The sequence below is a fragment of the Canis lupus genome, chromosome 15, assembly GCF_011100685.1.
Source record: "Canis lupus familiaris isolate Mischka breed German Shepherd chromosome 15, alternate assembly UU_Cfam_GSD_1.0, whole genome shotgun sequence".
NCBI lineage: Eukaryota > Metazoa > Chordata > Mammalia > Carnivora > Canidae > Canis > Canis lupus.
Window position 1 is genome coordinate 16,028,051 of NC_049236.1, and position 15,478 is coordinate 16,043,528.

Here is a 15,478-nt window from a genome sequence, read left to right on the forward strand (position 1 = left end):
AAATCTTTAAAAAATAAAATAAATAAAAATAAATAAATCCTACTCCATCTGCGTAGTACTTAAGTTCTATGAGCCAGGCACTGTACTAACTTCTTCACATGAACTGTTATGAATTATTAATTCAATCCACACAACATATGAAGTGGGCACTATTATTATTCCCATTTTACAGGTGAAACTGGGACTTAGGGGGTTTAAAGCACATGGCACTGGCAAGTAGTGGAGCAAAGTCTGAATCCCAGGATGGTCTGACTCCAAGGCTTAATCTTTAAACAGCCACATACTATCAGCCATTCTCTTCACGCCAGCTGCCTTGAGATAGAATGAGGAAAGAGGGTGTGTGTGCGCGCGCGTGTGCATATGTGCATGTGCCTGTGTGTGCACCTATGGCAGGCAGGGGAGATTTTTCTAGCACCGGCTGTGCTGAAGAGCTTCAGGATTTTTACTAGTTCATCCAACCCTTTATCCAACTAACATTCAATGAATACCTAGTTACTAGAGAATAATAAGGAGTGAAACAGATGTCTTGCCATTATGCCCTCACCACTTCCCTTAGGGAAGGTTCTTCTGTAAGGGGAGGGTTGCCGCTGGAGACAGGAGCAGAAAAGGGAAGGCCTCTATAGGGAAGGCTGTACTCCTTGGCCCAGATAGCTCGGAGGGCTGGAGGAGGAATAATAGGATTGGCTATTTGGCCCAAGATGCCAACCGCTTTCCTCTGCTTCAAGAGCTACCCCTGATGGGTCTGGTCAGAAGTACTGATGGTCTAGTCCTCAGAGTTCCCTTCAGTTATGGCCTGTGTGTCATCTTCCCTTCCTTGGGGATCTCGGTCCTGTACCCTGACCCACCACATCGCTAGAGTGATTGGTTACTCTCTACCCGCCCCCCCCTCAAGTTTCCCTATCAAGTAACCACCTGTCTACTTGGCCTCCTGCATGCATTTTGGAGGTGCAGTCCTACCTTGGCCCAAATTTTCTTTTTTCTTTTTTTCTTTTTTTTTTTGGTTTTGTTTTGCTTTGAGTTCAGCTTGGAAATACTAACTATCAAAATAGTAATAATTTACATTTAGTGAGCATGTACTGTGTATCAGGCCTTGTGCCAAAAGCTCTATGCATGACTTCATTTCATTATTCTGAGTTGACCCTGTGATGGGAGGTCGGGCCTACGGTTAGAGGAGAGCCCGAGATAGGGGTGCAGGAGGACTCTGCTGGTGAGACTCGCTGCTGCTCCTGTGCTTGTCCTGCAGGTTCAGCCCACTACAGAGCGCCACCGGCCTCAGGCGACACCCAGTGTCCCCAGGTGAGCCGAGGGTTCGCAGGGCTCAGCGCTGGGCTCGGCCTGTCGCTCCCCTTCTCGGAGCAGGCATCTCTGCCAGGTCGGCGCCCTTTCCCTTGGCTTCCTTTGTGCTTTTCCTGGCCGTGGCTCATGCTGTTCCTTCTGCCCAGAATCCCTCTTTTCCGTTTTCTGCCTGGTAAAATCCTTATTTTTCAAGCCATGCTTTAATGTCACCCTGACCTCCCTGCCCTCCCCTGTCAGAATTAATTGCTCCCTCCTTTTGTGTTGCTCAACAGCACTTATCACCGCGAACTGTAGTTACTTGTTTCGCCACTCAGCCTGGGGGAAAGGGAGGCAGAGGCCCCTTTCGATTCACCTTCTGGTCTCCAGGGCTCAGGGGCCGCCCAGTAAGTGTTTGCTGAAGCCCACTGGGACTGGGGCAGGGGGCTGGGGGCCCCTGCCCCCCCAATCCCTGCTCTCTAAACCTCTAGCTCCCAGGCTGGCCCAAACCCGATCCCAGGGACTAGGATAGGATCCCCTCAGCGGGGAATATATCTGTCCTTCTTCCCCACTCCCCAGATGACTCCCCTTCTTCAGGGGCCAGCCTGCCCACCGGCTTCTCTCTTGGCACCCCCTTCTAGCCCAGGGCTCCCCTCTCTCCCCATTTAGCGGCATCTGCGGATTTCATTAACTTGCTACTTAACCCCTCTCGCTCAGATCAGCTCTGAAGATGATAAATCAGGCCCGGGGCTCATCCGTGCAGCGGCCAGCCTCTCCACACCCCTCCTCTAAAGAGGCTCTGGCTGCCTCTATTCATCACCGGCTGCCCTCCCTTCCTCCTGCCGGCCTCCTTGCTTCGTACCCCCCACACCCCCAAGCAGACGGTGTCAGTGTTGCTACGGCCCAGCCACTTGGGGTTGAATTCTGGACGGAGATTCAGGACATACCCTGGAGCTGGTGAGCTTCCTAGGCCAGATCACCTTTGTCCCTTGGGGGGCTGTGGGCCTCGGCTTCCCTGGACATGGCAGGGGTTAGCCCAGAGGCAGCACCCAGGGGCTGCAGTAGAGGGAGACCCTGGCCTGGAAAATGATGGGAGGGATGAGAGAGCAGAGGCTCCCTTCCTAGCTACCTTTATTTCTCTGTGTGTGCAGGGGGTGGGGTGGTGCGGGTGGTGGTGGTGGTGGCAGCCAGGGTGGCTGGCTGGACCTGCCTTCTCATTCCTTCCTTTCTTTCTCAAGACCTTCCACTCCTTCCCTGCCTAGATCTTCCCAAGAGCCCTCCTTTAAATGTCCTTCTCGGTGACACCGCTAGTCTCACAGGCACCCACCCTTTCTTCACCTCCTCCTAGACATGGGTGGGATGATGACTGCTGTAGCAGTGGCCCTGGTGGTGGGGTGTGCAGAGCAGCGCCCAGACTCTTCCCCATCCAGTTCCCCCACTGTGGCAAAGCTGCCCCTGCTCTGGGACTTCCTTCTCCCCCTCATCTTTGTAGCTCCCTCTCCCCTTATTTCTTGAGGCTCCTCTGCTTACACTCAACCTGTGACCCCTCTATCCTACTGCCACCTGTCACTGAGGCTGCCCTTCTGCCCTGTGGGCAGATTACCTGTGCCTCAGTGGAGTGCTAGAGCTGGCCAGCAGTGTGGTTTTTCTTGGTTTAGCAAAATGGCCCCTTTCCCTTCCACCCTCCACCCCAGCTGCTTCTTTAAGCCCTGCCCAAATACCATCTTTAATTTTCCTTTCTCCCTATGGTTACCTTTTCCTCTCTCCCTCAGGCTCCAGGTCTCTCCTCCTGGCCCCTCTCTCCTTCCCTCCCATGGCTCCTCTCCTATTCTCTTCCCCCATTTATAGGACTTCCTAAAAGGTACCACCCCAAATTTGTCAGAAACCTCACCTTTTTGTCATTCTAATCAGGATCCTTCTGGTTCTCTCTGTCTTTTTTTTTTTTTATGATAGTCACAGAGAGAGAGAGAGAGAGAGAGAGAGGCAGAGACACAGGCAGAGGGAGAAGCAGGCTCCATGCACCGGGAGCCCGATGTGGGATTCGATCCCGGGTCTCCAGGATCGCGCCCTGGGCCAAAGGCAGGCGCTAAACCGCTGCGCCACCCAGGGATCCCGGTTCTCTCTGTCTTTAGAGATCTCACCTCTCTGGGCCCCTTCCTATCACCTCCACCTGCCCTCCTTGTGTCCCCTCCAGCACACATTCTCACTGTCATTCTAGCCTTCCCAGGGGACAGTGTCCTGCCCCCTGCCTCTGCCCCCAGTTCGTACCCTACCCCTTTCCAGTCCTCCTCTCCTTTAGCATTCTTCTTCTAAGGGAGTCTAAGCCATTGGATGTTCCTTCAGCAACCCCCGCCCCCACCACCACGTGTGCTTTTGTCAGGTGCTATTTCTACGATGTCTTCATTACCTCCTAATTGGCCAAATCTCTTTTCTTTATTTTTCTTGTTAAAGACAGATTTAAAGAACGAGTTCAGTAGCTCAGCCATTTTCAGACCATCATTAATTTCCCCGCCTTCTTATTTATTAATGGGGCAACTTCCTTGCTGGTATTTCTTGTTCCCTGGATATCTCTGTAAAAGCCTGCCTGGCTCATGCAGCCCCTGGGACCAGTGCTAACTCACTCTGACTTTGTGCTGCCCTCAGCTGCTCTGGCATTCCCTGCACAGTCCCCTCTGTTCTTGCAGCCCTCCTTGGCCAAGATCGCCCCTTCTGCTCCCTGCATTGAGGCCCAGAGCCTTCCCTCCTATACACGGAGAAGACTGAGGCTCCCAGTTCTCTGCTCCATGCCTCCTCCCTTTCCACAGCATCCTAGGTTCTACTTGAAGCCAAACAAACACATGCATGCTATCTTACTGACTCCCCAAGATCTTAACACAAAAGGACAGGCTAAAGCTCAGGGAGCAGTGCTGACTTGTGCAGGGCCACTTTGCTTAGAAGGGTTAGGGCCAGGATGGGAACCCAGCTTCACCTGGCCCCACGGCTAGTGCTTTTCCTCTCTGCCAGCCCACCTCAGGGAACCCCGCATAGAAAGGTCACGTTTAGGGTAAGTTGTGATAGTTGTGATCCAGACAGCAATGCTGGGATCAGTGAAGGCAGCAGCACAGTGGGGAGTAGAGGTCAGCAGCCTAAGCCTCAGTAGGGCTGTGGTCAGCAAGCAGTACTGGGTGACCGGTCTCCTTCTTCAGCACCTGACCTTTCTGGGTTCCACTTTCTTTGCCTCCAACGCCAGTTAGCTAAAGGACTCGTGTTCTGATGAGGGCATTACTAACACGTGGGAGCAGTATCTGGGCTCTTTCTATGCTTCTGAAGGCTGGGTCTGTGCATATACTCTTTTTGAGGCCTTTTGATTCTAGTTCTCTGGGAGCCTCAGCCCTTCTCTGCAGGTGAGAGGGTTGGTCCTGCTGCTGCCCACCCACCTCTGCCCATGCACAGGTGGAAGTCAAAATCAGTAAGCACTGGGCTCCTCTGGCAGACAGCTACCGCCCTAGAATCCAGACCCCAGGTCCAAGCATATGCTGACTCCACTAATGGCTCCTAAACCTTCTTGAATATGAAAGATGGGGGGTCTAGCCTAAGATAGAGGCTACTTAAAAGCAAAAAGACTTCTGATATGGTCTTGTTAAGATCTTTCCATAATCAGGAATATTCCTGTTATCCCTAGGCTCTGAGCCCAGACTCCAGGTGAGGATGTAGCATGCCCAGGGACCATCGTTAAGGCTGTAGCTGCTTCCACATTGCCAGTGAGAGATGAGATGGTGATGAGGATAGTGATCCCAAGTCAGGGTAGAGGCCTTGAGGTCCCCCGTGGTTGCCACTAAATGCCAAGTCATTGCTCTTCTCTTTGGAAAAGAAAGCTCTGGGCAGGCCCATCGCAGGATCCGGGGAAGAAAAGGCAGAGACTGAACTCAGGACAGAATCATCCTGTGCAATCTGGCCCTCTGGCAGCAGTAGCTGGGAGCAGCAGCAGCAGCAGCAGCACAGGGGAGGAATCCCCTGAGGCCATGCCCTGGGAGCCATGTTTTTACACTAAAAGACCTTGTTTCTTGTCTCGTCCTGGTCATAACCCTGCTTAATAGAGACATTAAGATGAATGATTGAAACTGCCTCTTTCCCTGCAGCTAGAAGGGGAGGGGCAGCCTGGGTGACCCTGGACAGAGGGGACACTCTGTGGGATGGGGTTGGGGTGGGAGGGGATCCACAAAGCATCCCTCTCCAACACAGAGCCTCAGCTTTTGTAGACTGAAACCTCCTGTCCCAAAAGTGTTCCCCAAAGGCTGCCTCATCCAGCAGGGCTTCTCTGCACTGACCTCCAAGGCTGCATCTGCCTCCCCAGCATTAGAGAGGGGCTGATGCCAGTAGGAAAAACCATCCCACGTAAGGGGATGGCAGGGATTTTTGTTTATACAGACTTTCAAAGGGGCTTTCATAAGCTTCTAGACACACAAGTTTTCATATTTATAAAGACAATGGCTAACAGTTCTTGGGTTTTCTCTGCATGTTTCAGGGGCTGTGTTTTATATGCATTGTCATACGCAGTCTCACAATAGCCTCGTGATACAGAAAGAATTATTATCCCCAATTTACAGATGAGAAAACTGAAGTTTTGAGACGTTAAGCCACTTGCCCAAGGTCACCCAGCTAATAAGTAGTAGTGTTTGGCTATGAATCCAGACAGTCTGACTTCAGAGCCTGGGCTGGGAACCGCTGCATCATATACTGTCTGCAGTCTTAAAAACTGTCATGGTCTTGGATTGGGAGGATCGGGGTTTTTGTATCAGATAGGGAATTGATTTAGAGGTCAGAGACAACCGTTAGGGATAAACAGGCTCATCTCTGGATGGGGTTGCAGAAGCAGTGGGAGCCCCAGGGAGTACCACTGAGACAGGCCTCATTTACCATGTTTATGACAGGTCTGGCAGAGGGCAGCTCAGGGAAAGCTGCCCCTTCAGAGATGATGCCGAACATTTTGGGCAGGAAAATGTCTTGCTTTTTGTTTTTCTCCAGACCCCCTACCCCTACTCCCTGCACCTGGTCTTATGCTGGACGGGCATGGAGCAAATAAATATTCAATAAACAGCTTCTAAAAGATAGAGGCTACTTAAAAGCAAAGAGCCACAGCAGCCTTGGACCATTTTCAGTGGAAAGGAGAATGCTCTGTGCTTGCAGATGTGAGTGGATGCATTCGGGGAAGGCGGGCAGGTGGGCCAGAAGGATTGCTACTCCATGTGTGGCCCGGGGGCCAGCAGCATCACTTAGGAATTTGTTAGAAATGCAGCATCTGAGGCCTTTCTTAGAGTCCATAATTACAGTTTGCATTTTAACAAGATTCCCAGGTGACAGGAATGCACACTAGTTTGAGAAGCAATGCGCTAGCACGGAACAGACCTCATCACTGCTCTACTTTAAAGCTTTTCCGTGGCTCTCTATTGCCCTCAAGCTCAAGTCCAAACCTATTAAGGAGGCTCACTTTAAGACTAAGCATGGTCTAACTCTTGCCTACTTCAAACTCCTCTTTCACCACGGGCTCTGTCACCCTTGCTGCTCCAGTAATGCCAATTTTTTTCTTTGTAGGGCTCATTTCTTTGCCTTGTGACTCATTTCCTTGCCTCATGGCTTTGCTCATGCTATTCCCTTTGTCTGGACTGCTCTCTCTTCTTCACTCCTTTCTTCCCCACTATTCCTTGGCCTGGGAAATTCCTACTCAGAAAAAGACTTGACTTCAATGCTAAACTGTTCAAGTTGTGATCAGTACCTCCTCTTCAAACTTTCACTGCAATTGGTCTCTCTCTATGATTACAGTTATCTGAGTGACACATTTCTTTACCAGTGTCTGCCTCATTACAGTGTAAGCTCTATGAGGGCGGAACTGTGTCTCTTGTTCTTGTTCCTGTCCTGTGCATTCAAGGAGCCAAGTACAAAGCAGATATTCAAAGAATATTGTTGAATCTTGGGAAAGTATATACTTTGAGAAGGATGGGCTCAAGCTCTTAGTTCAGCTGCGGTTGCTGGAGGAGATCTCCTGAAGTGTTCGGATGCCTCCTAAAAGCCCTACAGCATTCTCAGGTCCTGGGGGTGTGGTCAGGCACTGCCTACAGATTAAAATGCTGAGGGGCACCTGGCTGGCTCTCTATTTCAGGGTTGTGAGTTCAAGCCCCACAGTGGATGTGAAATCAACTTAAAAAGAAGAAGAAGGAGGAGGAGGAAGAGGAGGAGGAAAGGGAGAAAAAGAAGAAGAATGCTGAGCAAGCCCCTCTCCTGTGGATTAGTGAGTGCCACGCAGGGTAGGACACATAGATGGGGTCTAAGGGCTTAGAGAGAGAAGGAAAAGAAGCAATCACATCCTGGGGCAGGGCACATTTCTCAGGAGGTTCAATGGTAGAGATGGAAACAGGGAAGGCACCTCGTTGAGAGAACATCATCAGCAAAGAAAGTCTTGGAGCAGAGAAGTAAGTGCAAATACCTTGATGAGTAACAATTAATCCTTTTGGGCTGGAAGAGAGGGGAGGTAAAGAACTACTAGGAAAGAAGCCTGGAAGTGTAGGTTGGAGCTGTGTGTAAAGCACTTGAAGGCCAAATCAAGATCAGGAAGGAGGAACTATGAAATCACAAGGGGTCCAGTGGAAGGACAAGGCTGTATTTGTCTGAGAAGGCCAAGAAAAGTGGCAGACAGTACCAGTTTATACATTGAATCTTAGGGGGAATATGCAGTGTAATGGAGGTCCTAGTGGGTTGGGGCTGATACTGGGCTACATCCATGGTGGGGAGTTAGGCAACACTCCTGACCCAAACATCTATTTGTTTTTTTTTTTTTTTATTTATTTATGATAGTCACACACAGAGAGAGAGAGAGAGGCAGAGACACAGGCAGAGGGAGAAGCAGGCTCCATGCACCAGGAGCCCAATGTGGGATTCGATCCCAGATCTCCAGGATCGTGCCCTGGGCCAAAGGCAGGCGCCAAACCGCTGCGCCACCCAGGGATCCCCAAACATCTATTTGAATCTACCATTTACATGGGGCTACACAGCCAAACAAATTAATTTGAACCAAGCCTGAACCATAACTGGATCAGGTATATACCAGCATGATTACAGTGCGGGAGTATGGACAACCCAATGGATAGCAGATTGCCAGAATAGCCAATAGAGCTTGAGAGAGAGAGGCTTAATGATAGAGGGGCAATGAGCCAGTTTCCACAGTAAGACTAATGGTTCAAGAGGACCATGGCTCTGATTCAGTATGGTGATTTTTACATAAACTCACCCAATCCTGGCTACTCTCATGGTAGGAGGTATGCAGAATGAGAAGAAAAAGGACTAGTTGAATAAGTGGAAAGAGTTGTCTCCAAAACACTTAAGAGCTCAAATACCCTGCTGCAGGGCTTCATATCCTACTAGCTGAATGTAATATGTAGGGATTCTTCTTACTTCGTGAAAGAATGCTGTGTTCTCACACTGTCATGGTGTCACTAGAACTGAGCGCGCCAAGCAGAGGCATTCAAGGCCAGCATCTATGGTGCACTTAGTGATAGAAGCCAGCAGAGCACAGTAGCTTGGATTGATCCATGGTCACAACTGAGGGGTTTGTTTTTTTTTAAAGATTTTATTATTTATTTATTTATTTATGTATTTATTTATTTGAGAGAGAGAGAGAGAGAGAGAGAGGCAGAGGGAGAAGCAGACTCCATGCAGGGAGCCTGATGTGGTACTAGATCCTGGGACTTTAGGATCATGTCCTGAGCCAAAGGCAGTTGCTTAACCACTGAGCTACCCAGGCATCCCAACAACTGAGGGTTTTTAAAGAAACATTGCTGGGGACTGGTGCTTCTACAGGAGCAGGTAGGGTCCTAGGATTAGCAAGACTGGCGTGTTGTGTTAATGTTAACATAGACTCGTTGGTATCGCCAGCCGGAATGGCCTTGCATCAGACAAGCTACAAGGCAGTCTGGGGAATAGACACAGAGCCATCAGGCGGCAGCAGTTTGTGAGTGGGTTTACAAAAACTGAGGGAGCCTGGCCTGGAGGAGAGGAGACATCAGTGTCACTCCAAAGGGTCCAGGGTGAACACTGGCATCTGATCAGTGATGGGAAGCTATAACAGGCAACAGGAGACAGCTGAACTTGAAGCTGAGATGGAAACAGGCAAAAGAGGGGAGCGCTGGTGGCTGATGACCAACCTCAAGAGACACCTGATGAAGGAAACTTGACTCACTGAGCATCCTATGTGACGTTGGGTGTGTACTGTGGTTGGTGCTTTCTTCACTCTATTGGTTATGCAGGTATTATCTCCATTTCATAGTGGAAGAAACAGGCCAAGATAAGGTGACTTTGCTTATTCATCAAATATACACACTTGGAATATAAAGACGATTAAAACACAGTCCTCTTCTTTGAGGACCACAGAATATTGGTCCAGAGGCAGACAAGGGAAGACATAAGCATGAAGCGCAATGACACTACAAAGAGGTTCCCCAAGCCACAGAGTCAGTAAGTATCAGAGCCAGGATCCAATTCCTGGATTATCTGGATCCAAACTTTAGTGCCTGCCCCCGCTAGCTGCATCATAGCTGCATGATAATAGTTGTCAGCTTAGTCAGAGTCCAAGTTCTGAGAAACAGCAGTAGGGGTAGCCCCTGCAGCTGGCAAGGAATTTGTTTGTTTTTTTAAAAGATTTTGTTTGTTTATTCATAGAGACACACACAGAGAGAGGCAGAGACACAGGCAGAGACACAGGCAGAGGGAGAAGCAGGCCCCCTACAGGAAGCCTGACGTGGGACTTGATCCCGAATCTCCAGGATCACACCCCAGGCTGCAGGCGGCACTAAACCGCAAGGAATTTGTAAGAGCAAGAAGAGGACATTGGGAATTGGGATGGGACATGTACAGGTGACCCAGCAGCAGCCCAGGTCCAGAAGAGATAGATGATGGTGGCCTCAGGGTTATCAGGTCATGGAGGCCTTCCCCTAGGACAAGACTGATTCCAGTGCCTAGAGGTGGCAGTGTGTGGTTCTAGTTCTGTCAGCCACTGGAGGCAAGAAACCAGGCTGCTTCTTAGAGAGGCAGATTGGGACCAGAAAATTGGAGGGGAGGGGGTGTCTCAAAAATCAAGTTGGGAGTGAGAGGAGAGCCCATATTGGGAATGGGAGTAGGGAAATGGGAATGAAATCAGACAGTTTAGGGGCTGGAAGGAAAACCTGTCCAGTCTCCTTTTTGCTTCTATTGAGTTCAATACACCCTGACAGGATTGTCTGCCTTTTTGAAACACCTCTTTTGCTTTAAAAACTTGTCTTTTCCCTCCCCTCTGAGCATCAGATCTAGAAGAGGCCTGGGGCCCCCAATCTTTTCTAGGGATGCTTTGCCTCTGACTAGAGTGGACTGGACAACCCAAGCCAAGCTTCCATACTTAGGGTAGGGCTGTGAGCCATACCCCTGGGCCATGTGAATCACCACGCCCTCTGGAACAGTGGGCAAGGCAGGGAGAAGTCTGAGGATGAGAGGCAGGGAGGCTAGGACAGAGAAGGCAGGGTGGAATAGCTTGGGGGAAGAGAGCCTCCCTGGGCAGGTGGCTCCATTTGATTTCCGATTTAAAGGGGAGGCTTAGATGGCCAAGAAGAAAAAGGCTAATAAGAAAAATATTAAACTGCAGTGTGTGTGTCCCCAGGGACTTCCTGTTGCCATGACTGACCTCCAGGAGAGCGCCATTCGTTCCCGAGCATGGCAGCTTTATAGGCACTTGTAGGCCTGCAAAGAACACCAATTTGCTGCCGCAGTTTGTTTTGATAACTGAAACTTTCAATAAATCTATATTAAAATCAAAGGGAAAATTAACTGGGCCCCAGTGAGGGGCACGGAGATAAGGGAGCACATTACCACCCTGGCCTCAGCCACCCCACATCCATCTCTCAGTTCAGATTCAGGTCACCAGGGAGATGAATGGCTTGGGCTCATGGGGAACAGCCTTGGGGAAAGCCAGGCAGAGAAGGCACAACCAGGTCTGGCTCCCACTGCTCCTGCAGCAGACTGTGGGGGGCAGAGGATTGGGGGTGGGGGTAGGAAGGTGGGGGAGTGGTCATGGTGGGAAGAGGAGTTGGACAGAGGCATGGGGGAGGGGCAAGAATAATAGTAATAACAGCCAGTATTTACTGAACTCTTTCTGCTGGATGCTATACTAAGCGTGTTTGTATTTAATTCTAATAAGGAGATACTAGTGTTACCTCCACTCTAGAAATGAAGCAATGCAGCCTCATTGCTGTGGCTTGCCTAAGGTCACAGAGTTAGGACTCAAACCTGAGCAGGCTGTCTCTGGGCTCACACTCCTAACTGCACCGTGTGGGCTTATGCAGCGTACAGTTTTCCCCATTTTTAGATAAAATGGTTTCAGACCCAGCCTGGGTTCGCTCAGCCTTGTCAAGTTTGTGGGCTGTCATGCCGGCACTGTCGTTGGGTCCTTGTCCTTGGGTCTCCTCCATTGCTGGTTAAGGTCCCAGCTTTGCTGGCCATCTTGCTGTTTTCCCTTGTGGTTTCACAGAGCAGCCGAAGAACCAACCTGGCCGTCTAATTCCTGCTCTGTGTTCACTTTGGCTCAGTCACTTCATCCATCAGGCAGCCTCCTGATGCACAGGTATATCTGTGTCTGTGTCCTGGACTCAGTTCATCTGCCTCCAAAAATTCACTTGCCCCATCTGTACCCCCACCCCGTGCCTTGGCCACTTGTCTTCTGGACAGCCCAGCTGCCATTACTGTCACCTCATTTACTAACACAGCTGGTTGTCTTAGCCTCCTCAGGAGGAGGGTTACGTTTTGACAGAGCTTCCCGTGTGCCCACTGTACGGGGACTGCAATGGGCCCAATTTGGCCAAACCAGGGCTGTGACTCCTCTCATCATTTCTAGTCTCAGATGAATCCCTGAGCTTTTAGGGTGTGGAATCTGGTGCCCCCTGTGGCTACCGGAGTGCTTGGGGTAACACAACCTCCCTTTCCTTTTAAAAGTGATGGCTTGGGATCCCTGGGTGGTACAGTGGTTTAGCGCCTGCCTTTGGCCCAGGGTGTGATCCTGGAGACCGGGGGTCGAATCCCACGTTGGACTCCTGGTGCATGGAGCCTGCTTCTCCCTCTGCCTATGTTTCTGCCTCTCTCATCTCTCTCTCTGTGACTATCATAAATAAATAAATAAAAATAAAAAAAAAATTAAAAGTGATGGTTCTATATGGCCTCCATGACAGAGCAACTAGCTGTGTTTCTGTTTTCACATACAACCTTGTATTTTCTTCCTTTTCTTCTCTGCCTCACTTGCCTTTGTCTCCTCAACTCTTGCTGCCTTGGGATTATATTTCCCAATGAAGTTTTACCATATAAGCTTTACCTTAGGCTCTGTTTTCTAGGAAATCAGAAAACAGAGGGAATTACAACAGAGCCAAAGGCTTAAGGGAACCAAATGTATGTTAGGCAACAGTGTAAGGCACCAATGTATACTCATCTCTTAAACTGTTCTATTATTTTATTTTTTAAAAAGATTTTAAAAAGATGAAAAGATTTAAAAGATTTAAAAAGATCTATTTTTTAAAAAGATTTTTTAAAAGATTTCTTCATGAAAGACAGAGAGAGAGAGAGAGAGAGAGGCAGAGACACAGGCAGAGGGAGAAGCAGGTTCCATGCAGGGAGCCCAACATGGGACTTGATCCCAGGTCCCCAGGATCATGCTCTGAGCCAAAGGCAGACGTTTAACCGCTGAGCCACCCAGGCATCCCAAACTGTTCTATTATTTGAATACACTCTGCCTGGAATTTGTCCAAAAAGAGCTTATATATAACATAGTTTGGTGAGGTCCTGGAAGTGTAGGGGTGAGCTCTAGAGCACCGAGGAAAGAGCACATGCTGGGGAAGTTAAGGGCACCATGGAAGGCTCCATGGAGGATATTGGTGCTGGGCCTTAAAGGAAACTTCCAATTCAGACACTGTAGGTTGACTTCATTCTAACAGCAAGGAAGGTTGATTGTGCCCTATTTTTAGGCCAGATTCAGGACATATGAAAGACAGGGACAGGAGGAACCATCTCAGGGCCTCTAATTTGTCAAATTTAATTTATCTGCTTACTTATTTATTGTTTGTTCTGCCTCTCCCTTCCCCTTCCCAGTATAAAGGCGCCTCAAGGATACAGGTGTGCCTTATTGCCTAGCGAATCCCTAGCACCAGAAACAGTGCTGACGCTTAGCAGAGGCATTATAAATATATGTTGACTGACTAATTAACCGCAATTAATGTCTAGATGACATTAACAGGAGCAAGAAGACCCAATCCCAGCTCCAAAAATCAGAGAATAGGAAGGTATGTCTCCACTTTACTGACCTTGGGTTAAGTGACATCTGTCCTTGCTGACGTCTATTTCTTCCTTTGTCCACAAACATTTACCAGATTCCTGCTTTATATTCGGAACTGCGCTGGGAATTACGGATACACCATGAACAATACAGAAGTAATGCTTACCTTAAATGAATTTACAGCCCTGGGGTGGGAGAGACAACAAGGAAATCGGTAATTACAAAACAACACGATGAGCTCTGTAGGTGCCGAGTAGAAACACCTAACTCGTTAGGCGGGATTGAGCAAGACATTCCTTCAATATGGTATTCTCAAGCATTCCCAGCTCAGGCAGGAACCATTACGTTAAGGTCAGATCTCACAGAAATGGTGGGCCCAGAAGTGACATCATTTTGTTATGCGAAAATATGCAAATGACAGAGAGAGGGCTTGGCGACCAAAGCTGGGCCCGGAAGTGACATCATTTTGTTATGCGAAAATATGCAAATGACAGAGAGAGGGCTTGGCGAGCCAAAGCTGGGCCCGGAAGTGACATCATTTTCTTATGCGAAAATATGCAAATGACAGACGGAGGGCTTGGCGACCAAAGCTGGGCCCGGAAGTGACATCATTTTCTTATGTGAAAATATGCAAATGGCAGACAGGGGGCTTGACGACCAAAGCTGGGCTCGGAGGATGCCTCCTGCTGGTTGGGAAGCTGTTGGAGCCATCACCGGTTCGGCCAGGGCTGGGGGTTCCCCCCTAGAACCTGTTACCCATAACTTCCCAACGAGCCATAGACAAGATGAAGGAGCCCCTCTCTGGCTTTAGCTAGACTTCTCTCTGGGCGACAGAACAGATGCGGTAGCTCCCGAAGCTGGAGGCCGGAATCCTTTCAACTCCGCCGTTCCCTCCGGGGCCAATTCAAACAAATCCGTTCTCTCTTCCGTAGGAAGGCCCTCCAAAATCGAAGGATCTTCTTCTTAGCCTAAAATCGGCCTCCTCTTAGCTCTCCCCAGTCCTCCCTCAGAGAGTGGAGGATAATGACTTGTTGAACCAACAAGTCGCGAGAAGGTGTCCCCTAAATCGAACCCGTCGTGTTATGAGCCTATACTCACCTCATAAGTATATTGGGAGGTGGGGAAACGGAAGAGGGGGGCCTGGGTCGCTCTAGGCCTTAGGAAGTTTTCGTTATTTAAAACATTTCTTTCCCAGCTCGTGAGCGAGCTCCCCCTTCACTTCTTCTGAGTACGTGCAACCTCAAAACTACAAGTCCCATAAGGCCAGCCGCGGGGAGGCACCATCTTGACACACTTTAGCGCGCATGTCGGCGGGAGAGCGAGCATTTGGGGGGAAGAAGCCCCGCCCCCTTGCAGCCCATTGGTCGGGGCCGAAAGCGGCGGGCTCAGCGGTTGGCCACCGCGCCCGCCCGTCAGTCGCGTCGGCCGGGGTCAGAGTGCGCGGAGGTGAGTCGGTGTGTTGTGGACTCGTGGTGCTGGCTGCCGCTGTTGAGGCGGCCGGGAACGGGCGGTGGGGAGCGGGCGGAGCTGGCCTTGCCTCCGCCTGGCCGGCGCCGCAGTCGGCGCGGGCCGCGCCCGCCGCCGTAAACTGCCCTGAGCGCCTGCTGAGGCCGAGGGAGACGTCGGGGCCTGCACCTGGAGGGAGCCTGCCGCGCTGGCCCCGAGGAGGGGGCGTTGCCATGGCGACAGCCTCTCCCGCCGCTGACGGGGGGCGGGGGCGGCCCTGGGAAGGAGGGCTGGTCTCCTGGCCCCCTGCCCCTCCCCTTACTCTCCCCTGGACTTGGATGGGCCCGAGTTGGGGGCAACACCCTGGGGTGGGTGATGCGGAGAGGCCCCCCAGATTGGGCCCTGGTGAATGCATGTGGGGTGAGGGTCGCGGCGCGCAGTTTGTGC

General features: G+C 50.4%; 1 protein-coding gene and 2 long non-coding RNA genes across 16 annotated transcripts in view; 2 read left to right on the forward strand and 1 right to left on the reverse strand.

Annotated features, from left to right (window-relative positions):
- The first annotated feature begins 583 nt into the window (after positions 1-583).
- LOC111098884 lies at positions 584-10,909 on the forward strand. Of its 4 annotated transcripts, XR_005369912.1 has the most exons (6): positions 584-945; positions 1,244-1,296; positions 1,569-1,679; positions 1,990-2,229; positions 7,409-7,537; positions 9,961-10,909. It is a non-coding gene; the product is annotated as an uncharacterized LOC111098884 (long non-coding RNA). The 4 variants fall into 4 exon arrangements; XR_005369911.1 differs by having other exon boundaries at positions 584-1,296; XR_005369914.1 differs by lacking the exon at positions 1,569-1,679.
- A 2,957-nt stretch (positions 10,910-13,866) lies between these two features.
- On the reverse strand, positions 13,867-14,987 carry LOC111098988. Its single transcript, XR_005370305.1, has 2 exons — positions 14,684-14,987; positions 13,867-14,553 (listed from the first exon to the last, which is right to left on the reverse strand). It is a non-coding gene; the product is annotated as an uncharacterized LOC111098988 (long non-coding RNA).
- ERI3 (ERI1 exoribonuclease family member 3) overlaps positions 14,961-15,478 on the forward strand; it is a 128,073-nt gene continuing 127,555 nt past the window's right edge. Inside the window, exon 1 of one of the 11 annotated variants that reach the window (XM_038558312.1) lies at positions 14,961-15,031. Coding sequence is in view for 5 of the 11 variants with exons in the window: in XM_038558308.1 (XP_038414236.1) it covers positions 15,265-15,399 (135 nt within the window). In the remaining 6 variants the exon portion in view is untranslated. Of the gene's footprint in view, positions 15,032-15,062; positions 15,400-15,478 lie in introns of those variants that run through there. The other 10 variants (XM_038558310.1, XM_038558306.1, XM_038558311.1 and 7 more) reach the window with 10 other exon arrangements.